Consider the following 10,572-nt stretch of genomic DNA (forward strand, 5'->3'; position numbering starts at 1 on the left):
CTGTGGCCAACTATGTGGGAGTCCAGTGACGTAACCATTATGTCATCTACTGGTCCCCCTCTTAATGATCTTACCACCTGCCATAGCCATTACACTCAGGACAAAGCTTTCAGAATATGAGCTTTAGGGAGACAAACCATTTTCCAAGTCACAGTATTCTACCCTTGTGGTTTATGTCTTTCTCAAATATAAAATATAAGAATTCCATTCCAGTAGTCCCTCTAAGTATTTTTTTTAAAGAATTATTTTATGTATCTTTGTTTATTTATTTATTTCACTTACTTAATTGACCAGAGAGGGACAGAGTAAGAGAGAGAGGGAAAGTGGGAAAGCAAGCCACCAGATCTGAGACTTGAACCACAGTTGGCCATGTGGGAGTCCAGTGCCCTTTACCACCATGCCACCTGCCGCCCCCCATACCCAGGTCTTAACTTGTCCTGGAATTAACCCCAAAAGTTCAAGTCCTTTCATCCGAGACTCAGGTGAACCCTTCAGATGTGAGTATGTAAAATCATAAAAGCAAAATAGCAACCTACCAAATATAACACTGGGTCAAACAGGGTAGAAATTCCCATTGTCCAAAAAGAAAGGAGTAACAGACCGCAAGCGAGATCAAAATTCTAAAGTACAGGCATTGCATCTTTTTTTTTTTTTTTTTGAGAGGTTTTTTTCGCTATAGGATGCGTGCGCTCGCCAGACAGAGAGAGACATAGAGACAGAAAGCGAGAAATCACCCCCCAGGGGGAATGGTCACGCCGCAATCCCTTCTCCTCCATTCTCCTCTCGGGATCTTGGGCACTCACACACATGCGCCCGGTGTGAGTTTTAAGCCACCAGGTCCAAGACGTGAACCGCGGTCGACTATGTGGGAGTCCAGCGACATAGCCATTACGCTAACTGCTGGTTCCCAGGCATTGCATCTTAAAGCTTGAGAATGATCTTCTTTGACCCCATGTCCAATACTCTCCAGTGGGGGATGGGGCTCTGAGGCTCTGGCTGGTCCTGACCTTAGGGCTTTGCTGGTCACAACCCCCACGACTATTCATACTTGGAGTCCAGTGCCAGAAGCTTTCTCAGGGGGTCACTGCACACTGCCGTAGTTCTAGAATCCTGAGTCCTGAGGGCAACTGTGTCCCTGTAGTTCCACTAGGAATAGCCCTCCTGGTGAGCTTTTTAGCTCTAACCCCACCTTACTACTTGGCCTGCCCTAGTAAAGGCTCTTGGTGGCTCTGCCTCTGAGGTAGGCCTTTGCTTGAGCTCCCAGGCTTTTGGATGTATCCTTTGAAAGCTAGTGGGAGGCTGCCATACCCCACAGCTCTTGCCTTCTGCATGCCTGCAGAATTAGCACTACACCTGTGCAGAGGTTGCTGCCTGCATTAGCCAACATCCATGCTTTCCTGAATGGTGGCTTAAGCCACACATGGGACCAATTGAGTCATGGCTGGAACAATCAAGCACTGTGCTGGGATACAGGTTGCTACAGCCTGTGTAGGCAGTATGCCTACCCTGGGCCCTTTCACAGAAACCATTCTTCCCCCTTAGGCTTCTGAGCCCATCAGAGATAGAGCAGTCTCAAAAAATCTCTGAGATACCCTTTGCGGGGAGAGTCTTTACACGATCATTAGCTCAAGGTTCTGGTGGCTGGGAAATTCAAAGGGGCTGGTATGAGGCCAGCTTAAGACACTGTGTCACAACATAGCTGACAGAAGCAGAGGCAAAGAGAGGTTTGTGTAGAGAAATAGACAGAGGAAAAGGAAACCAACTTTCCACTTCCTGTTTGTTCTTGCCATGCTCTCAGATAATTGGATGGTGCCTATCCACACCGAGGGGCCGTCCTTTCTCTGTCCACACATGCAAACACCAGTCCTCTCTGATAAGAAGCCTAAATATGTTGAAGGCAGGCTTCCCCTGACAGTCTCACTACCTGCCAGAGCAATTAAATCTAGGATGAAGCTCCAGAACGTAAAACTTGGGAGGAAAAACTGCTATCAAAACCATAGCATTCCCTGGGAACCAGCAGTTAGCGTAATGGCTATGTCGCTGGACTCCCACGTAGTCGACCGCGGTTCGTGTCCCGGACCCTCACTACCTGCCAGAGCAATTAAATCTAGGATGAAGCTCCAGAACGTAAAACTTGGGAGGAAAAACTGCTATCAAAACCATAGCATTCCCTGAATCTGATGTTCAGATTGGAAAGAGTTTGTTCCCAGACATAGAAACTAACTTTAAAAAAGAAAACAAAACTTAACGTTGATACCTAAGGACTAAATTACATAATGTAAATGGTTATGTTAGTAACATGATAAATGAATTTATTCATTTTAATTATTGTATTGATAAGATGGTAAATGAATTTCTTCCCATTTTTCTTTTTTCCTCCCCAGATATAAGGATCCAGCCAGATGGACTGCATCTTTTGGAGTAACCGTAAAGCCTCCAAAAATGAAACGAGGCCTCCGGAGGATAATTGTCCATGAAAATTACAAATACCCATCACATGAGAATGACATTGCGGTTGCAGAGCTGTCTAGCCCTGTTCCCTAACACAATGCCGTACTAGCCCTGTGCCCTACACAAATGCCGTACACAGAGTTTGCCTCCCTGATGCATCCTATGAGTTCCACCCAGGTGATGATATGTTTGTGACAGGATTTGGAGCACGGCAAAATGATGGTGAGCACCTAAAGAAAACTCAAATCATAGTAATTTAATTTGGTATTCTACAACATTTAAAGAATGGAATTTCTGGGACAAACAGGTGGTATGGTGGTTAAAGGAGGTGGACTCTCATGTGGCCAATTGTAGTTTGAATCACAGACCTGGTGGCTTGAAACCTACACCAGGCATGTGTGCATGAATACTTAAAATCTCAGGAGGAGAATGGAGAAGAAGACACTGCAGCATGGCCATCATCCCTAGGGGGTGATTTCTCACTTTTCCTCTCACTGTCTGTCTCTCCAGAATGCACATGTTCTACAGCAAAAACCTTAAAAATAAAAAAAGAATGGAATATCATTATGCCAAAATAGTTGATTGTTTGGTCATTCAGACCTGAGTCATTTGGGCCATACAAGTGAACTAGGCCATTTATTAGGATACATACATTTATTCTTGCCTTAGGTTACTGTAAGTACATCACTACTACTATAATAAAGATGCTGGAAAGATGTCTGAAAGAGTAAATATGCGTCATAGCCAATGAACATTTTATTAGAGAATTTGCCTTAACAGATTACATGTTAGTGTTTTTGATTATCTCTTTGTAGAGAAATATTAGTGGTTCCTCTGAGTTATGTGTCTGTGCGTATGTCTTATTACAGTCTGCTGGCATTGACTTTGACAGTGGAATGTGGAATAGAAAACTTATTTCCCCTAGGTTCCTCTACCTACCCTGTTTATAAGTAATACATGTCCAAATGTGAGAGTCAAAAAGTCACCATTATTTTCCACCAAAATTTAACTCAAAGCTTAATAATACAGTGGAAATTATCTTTAAAAACTTTAGCTTTTAATTGAAAATAGTTAAGAAAAAAATTGTCTTCCAAAATATTTTTGCATCTAAAAAACCCATATACTGTTTTACATGACTATCTTACCTAGTAATTATGAAATATTTCCTTCAGCTTTATGCTTCTAAATACAAAGACTTTTTTCCCTTTAGGGAGCAGTCAAAATCACCTGCGGCAAGTACAGGTGGAACTTATAGACACTAAAACTTGCAATGAACCTCAATCTTACAATGGTGCCATAACTCCAAGAATGTTATGTGCTGGCTTCCTTAAAGGAAGAAGAGATGCATGTCAGGTAAGTGCTTTTGCCTGTTAGTATCCTGCATATTTTTTTTGCACTCTGTTTTTGGAAATAGTTATAGATTTACAAGAAGTTGTAAAGATAGTACAGGGGAGTATCATACTATATGTCAAGTTTTTCCAGTGGTTACATCTCATATCACTATAGTGCAATATAAAATCCAGGAGACTGGCAGTGGCACAAAGTATGTGCCTAGTTCTATGGGATTCCATCTTACATGTAGGTGTGTGTAATCACTATGGCAGTTAAGATAGAGAACTATTTCTTCACCACCAAGATCTAAAGAGTAATATTCTTTCCTTGTGTATCACTAACATCTGGCTATCAATAATTTTTTCTACGTCTCAGTGATTTTTGTATTTTCCAGAATGTTATATAAATATTGTCATAGCGGAACATCTTTTTAGAATTCTGTTTTTATTTATTAGCAATTTTATCTCTTTGTAGAAACATTTTAGTGACTTCTTTGTGTGTGTGTGTGTGTGTGTGTGTGTGTGTGTATTCTTATAACAATCTATTGGTATTGACATTTTTTTAGTTCAGTGGGAGTGTGGAATAGAAAATTTGCCTCCCTATAAGTACTTCTACCTTTGTCTGTTTTATCTAGAAATACAAAGACTTTTAAAATATTAAATATTAATGTAAATATTAAATGTTTCTTCTATATTTTGAGAACCACATCAGGCTATATTTTATTTTAACTGCCAAACACAACTCAGAAAAGTGAAAAGAAGAAGGAAAGTCTATTTACCCATAATTTTGCTTTTTTGTTTTCCTGATTTTCTAAGATTTCTTTTATTAATCATTTTTCCCCAGTTTCAGAAATTTCCTTTAGCCACTTAATTTTTTTTTTATTTGCTTGAGTATATGTGTGTTCACCAGGGAGCGAGAGCATCTCCTCCCCTCCCTTCTGGTGAATGGTCACACCATAATCCCTTCTATTCCATGTCTCCCTCCTTTTGGACACTCACGCACACATGCCTGGTGTGCTTCTCAAGACGCCAAGTCTGGAACTCAAACCCCAAGACTGGTGATATGTGATCTGGCCATCTTAACTACCAGGCCGCAGAACTAACCCCCTTTCCACATTATTTTTGTGTAGTTCTGGGGATGACAAATTCTCTTATATTTTCTTTGTCTGCAAGTGTTCACTTTCCTATTTCTGAAACAATTTTTGATGTAGAATTCGATATTGAAAGCTCTTTTCTTTTAGCATTTAATCAAGTCCTTTATGTTTTCTAAGAGAAATCTGTTGATATTAGCATCGTTTTTTTCTTGGGGCAGCCCATGGTCTGGTGGTTAAGGAAGTTAGATCCTACATGGCAGACCGTGTGGTGCAAGTCCTAAACCCAGTAGCTTGAAAACTATGCTGGGTGTGTGTGTGCACATGTGAGCCCCAAAATCATGAAAAGAGGGACAGATGGAGGAGAAGAGATTGTGGCATGACCATGCCCTCCAGAAGAGAAGAATGATTTCTCCCTCTCTCTCTCTCTTTACCTTTCTCCAGCAAGCACATGTATCCTCTGGAGAATTTAAAAACAAAAAAAATTTTGAGTGTCATTTCTCTCTTACTGTGTGCTTTTGTCTTTAGTTGTCAAACTTTTGATGATACATTTGGTATGAATTTTTGGGGGTTTATTTGGTTCTCTGGGTTTATTTTGTTTTTGAATCTGTAGGTTTATGTCTTTTATCAAATTTGGAAACTTTAGCCAAATTTCTTCACATACTTTTATTAGTCTCATTTTCTTTCTCTTCTCCTTCTGGGACTCTAATGATAGAAATGTTAACTGTTTTTGTTATAGGTCCAGAGATTTCTGAGCTTCTGTTTATTTTTTTTAAAAACCTATTTTCCTCTCTGTTTAGATTAGATCATTTCTGTCATTCTATTTTTTCAGGTTCACTGATTCTTTCCTCTGATATCTCCATTTTTCCTGTAAGCCCATTTAGTAAATTCCTTATTTTGGTTATTGCAGTTTTATTCTAGGGTTTTCATTTGATTATTTTTTATATTTGCTATTTATTTGCTGAGACTTTGTACACACACACACACACACACACACACACACACACACATTCATTTGTTTCCAACATGGTGGTAATTGCTCATTGTGGCATGTTTGTGATGACCACTTTAAAATATTTTTCAGATAATTCCAACATTTTTGCCATCTCATTGCCTCGTCTCATTCAAGTTAATATTTTCCTGGTGCTTTGTTTGATGAATGGTTTTCAAATGTATCCTGGACATTGGAATATTATGAAATTCTAGATCTCATTTAAATCTTCTGTTTTAGTAGGACTCCACTCACAACACACTGGCAGGAGGGAGGTGGAAGGAGGTGCCACCTCATTCCCCACTCATTTATCCAGAAGCAGGACTAGTGCTTCATTATTGCTGCATGGAGTTGGAATTTCAGGCTTCCCACTAGTTCTCTTTGATACCACTTTAGCTAGGAGCACCTTGGTACTGCTCCTGGTGGCCTCACTGACATCACGAGGTAATGATTTTATTACTGCTTGGCAGTGGTGAAAGTTTTGACTTCTAACTACATGTCCTCCCTAGTAGGAGGGAAAGTTATGTCTAGATATCAGTGCTAGTTCAGGTTCCCCACATGGTCACCACAGGGTGGTGGCTTCATTATCATCTGGAAGAGATGAAAGTCTGTCTCTCCCACTCAACCTATTTTGGCACCAGACTGGTAGAATATAACAGTGTTACAGCCTGGTTAACATGGAAGCCTCCCACTGGGCCATGGTTTTCTGTCTTTCTAGGTTGTTTCCTTTCTGATTCTATGACTAGAGAAGACAGGCTTTTCTTAGAGCTTATTTTTTATATGTATCTTTTGGTAGGCTGCCAGTTTTCCAGATTTCTTTAGCTCTAAGTCCAGGATATATGAAGCAAAAAGAAAATCCAGAGAGCTCACTGCTATTTTGAATCCTGAGGTATTATTCCTTCTTCCTGCTTCTCTCTACCTTCAGGATCTTTTAATATTTTTATTATTACTAATGTCCATGATTTTTTGTTTGTTTGTCTTAGCTTCTTAGCTGTATTTAGCCTGGGGAAAAAAGAATAAGTCTATTACATCTTGCTCTAGAACATAGACTTCTTTTTGAACCCTGATTTTGCTTTCTAGTATATAAGCTAGTGCTGTCAGCTTTGTGCCTTTGGCAGACATGAATATTTTGACTTCCACATCTGTCTTCATCCTCGGAATTACGAATAAAACAATCTTGGAGGGAACAATAACTGATTCCTTGGGTATAACACTAAATATTCCTGTAAATTTTATTTCGTGATTTGATAGACCCTATGTATAGTGTACGCTCTAAGTTCCATTTGTAACGTTTTTTGTTTTTTAATTACTAGAGGTTGTATGTGAGAAAGAGAGAGAACTCCCCTCAATGGAGTATGGTCATACCATAACCTTTCTCCCCCTCATTTTTTCCTTCCCTTCAGGACTTTGGGCACACATACATATATGAGTGGTATGCTTTTCAATGGGCCAGGCTGATTCCAACTTCCATTTTCCTATACTTAGTGCTGACTCACAGTATTAGAGTGCCGGCCTCACATTACTCTGATCCCAAGTTACTTTATATGCTTTCAATCTGAAACCATAAAATGGTATGTCATTAATTTTTTTTTAAATTGTTTTTAATAACTTTTCATGTGTTTTTTTCCTCTATTCTTTCACATGTATATTACACCTGTTTTTAACCTTCCTTGGCTTCACTTCCCTTAATCTACTGTGACTTTATCATATTCCTTCCCCATATTTTACTTCTGGGTTAATCATTTTAGCAATGCTAAGTTTGCTACATTAAACTCTTTCACCCAGTTGACCTTCCTCCATACTTTTAGCCAACTGCTCAAAGCTCACTCACTTCACAGGTTTTTTTTTTTTTTTTTTTTTTGCCCTGGGGCCCTGGTCGTTTCTGGAGAAAGACATGAAACAACGTTGATTTATCCCATTACAAGATTCCACAAAAAATCAAAGTTGATCCTATAAGCTATCTTAATAAAACGAAAGATTCATTTGAAAATATACTCGATCTTTGTTATTTGCAGACTTCATATTTTTCAAATTCACCTACTTGCTAAAATTTTTTCTGAACCCCAAGATCAATACTCAAGGTACTTTCATGGGCACCTATGAGCATTTGCAGGGTGGCAAAAAATTTGAGTAACCAATGAGCAAGCTCCCTCCTGAGGTAGGAAAATGTTATGCTGTAGCTTCTTGTTTCAACTCTCATACAGTTCACAGGTGTTCTTTTCATGGTCTATTTAGTGCTACATACTTAACATTTTTATGGTTTTTGCTTGGATTTAGGTGTCTAAAATTGCTTCCAAATGTAGTGCTGAAGGGTATGATGTGTCTTATGGAAAAAAAATAAACTTTGTTCAGGCATGTTATGGTGCTATTTCGGTGTTACTGAATTAACATTGTATATTAAAGAAGGTGTCTTTAAACAGAAACACTTGTAAAACATGGTTATGTATTAATCAATTGAGAAAAATGTGACCAGAGGTTCCTGGAAACCTGATTCTGCATATTTCCTTGGAGCAATGATTCAATAATCACTAATCCAGTGTTCATGGTGACTTCCTAGAACATAACCACTGTGAATAGTAAAAAACAATTGTATTTTGTTTGTTTTTGACTGTCATAGAATTGTTGATTACGTATTTTCCTAGACCCTCTTGTTACTTACTTGCCTCCAACTTTACTGAAACTATTCAAAATGTCTTTTGATTTTACATTTAGAGTGATTATTAATTATTTTTATTTAACTATCTTAGCCTTTATTTTATGTAACTTTCTTCTTAATATTCCAGAGCAAGAGGTGTATAGATGTCCCCCTAGTCTGTCAGAAAATTTCAGATATATACAAAAATAGTTCAGTATAATGAGCCCCCACATACTTACCATTTAGCTTCAACAATTATTAGCTCATTGACAATCTTACCTCATGCACACCTATCCTACAACGATTCTCTCTATCCTTCCCTCTAAAAAACAAACAAACAAAAAACGATCTATTTTGATAAACCCCAGATGTCATAGAGCTTCCTTTGAAAATATCTCCTCTAGTCTAAAATGCCATTTTAAAGGTGGTATCAGAGGTAAATATTCATTATAAATGAATTTTAGAGGAAGAACCAAATTTAGCCCTGTGATGGTACCTACTTCCTATCTCTGAGGTAACTTCACAGATATTTTTTATCTTTTATACCTACCATCTGCAATTTTTCCAATTTGCCTGATACCAAATATGTTTCTTTTCTTCTCCCTCTTTCTCTTTTTTAAAGGTTTTTGCCATAGGGCATGTGCGCTCACCAGAGACAGTGAGAGGCAAAGGGAGAAATCATCTCCCAGAAGGATGGCCACACCACAATCCGTTTTGCTCTGTTCTCCTCCTGGGATTTTGGGCAGGCATCCACATGCACCTAGTGTGATTTTCAAGCCACGGGGTCTGGGATTTGAGCTGTGGTCAGCCATGTGAGAGTTCAACACCATAACCACTACACCACCTGCTGGCCCTGACAACAAATATTTTAATATCTCAAAAATCATTAATAACTTTAAATGCAAACATCTCTTGTGTCTTCTCTCTTTCTCATCTCAGTTATATCTGGCTTTCCTCTTTCTTTAACATGATCCTTCCTTGGGCTCCATTATCCTGAAATATGCTGATTTCTCTCCCTCCCTCTTCAGATGTTCCTTTCTAGTTCCCTCCTTTAGTTCATCTTTCTCTCCTTCACTCTATACTTTCTATCTTTCAAGGCTAAATGAAGCTAGAAAAAAATTTTCTTCTGCTCTCTATAGTCTCATCAAAGAGACCATTTTTTTAAAATTTAGCTGTCACTTTAATCACTTCCAAATCCACGTCTCTAGAATAAACTCTTGCCCATATTTAGTCTCACATTTCCACCTACTCCAAAGGCATTTCCATTTATACATTTTAAATTGTTAGTATAATATAAGATGGAAATTTGTATATGTGCCATCTCAAACTCAGCAGGCATTATGAAATGTTAGCTAGTTTAACATTTTTAAGTCTCTTACTTATGTTATTGGCATTAACTATTCCTAGAATCTTCTTTTACTCCTACGTCTCCTTCTCATGTAATCAGTTAAGTCCTGGAATGTTTTCTCTCTTTTCCACATCTTTTGGATTTATCTCTCTTTTTTTTTTTTTTTGGAGAGATTTTCACTGTAGGGCACATGCGCTCGCCAGACAGAGAGAGACATAGAGACAGAAAGCGAGAAATCACCCCCCAGGGGGGATGGTCACGCCGCAATCCCTTCTCCTCCATTCTCCTCTCGGGATCTTGGGCACGCACGCACATGTGCCCGGCGTGAGTTTTAAGCCACCGGGTCCAGGACACGAACCGCGGTCGACTACGTGGGAGTCCAGCGACATAGCCATTACGCTAACTGCTGGTTCCCGGATTTATCTCTTTTATTTCCATTCTTTCTGTTAACATTTAACTCTATTCCTTAATTGCTTCACATATTAATACTATAATTATCTACTGGTTTGGCTTCTGCTGCTGCTGCTTCTTCCTCTTATTTTTAATTTCCAGAGAGTGGGTGCACTACTGTGCACAGAAATGAGAGAGGGAACCAGCAGTTAGCGTAATGGTTATGTCGCTGGACTCCCACGTAGTTGACCGCGGTTTGCGTCCCAGACCCAGTGGCTTAAAACTCACACTGGGCGCGTGTGCGCGTGTGCCCAAGATCCCGAGAGGAGCATGGA

At 39.2% G+C, this 10,572-nt stretch overlaps 1 protein-coding gene across 1 annotated transcript in view; it reads left to right on the forward strand.

The window, feature by feature from the left end:
• Window positions 1-10,572, forward strand: part of LOC102496691 (transmembrane protease serine 11E) — a 49,137-nt gene that overhangs the window by 32,846 nt on the left and 5,719 nt on the right. The window contains exons 8-10 of the mRNA XM_006165327.2: window positions 2,385-2,525; window positions 2,561-2,673; window positions 3,662-3,804. Of these exons, the coding sequence (XP_006165389.1) occupies window positions 2,385-2,525; window positions 2,561-2,673; window positions 3,662-3,804 (397 nt within the window). The remainder of the gene's footprint in view (window positions 1-2,384; window positions 2,526-2,560; window positions 2,674-3,661; window positions 3,805-10,572) is intronic.

This window comes from Tupaia chinensis, unplaced genomic scaffold (genome assembly GCF_000334495.1).
Source record: "Tupaia chinensis unplaced genomic scaffold, TupChi_1.0 Scaffold143894_1, whole genome shotgun sequence".
Classification (NCBI taxonomy): Eukaryota; Metazoa; Chordata; class Mammalia; order Scandentia; family Tupaiidae; genus Tupaia; species Tupaia belangeri.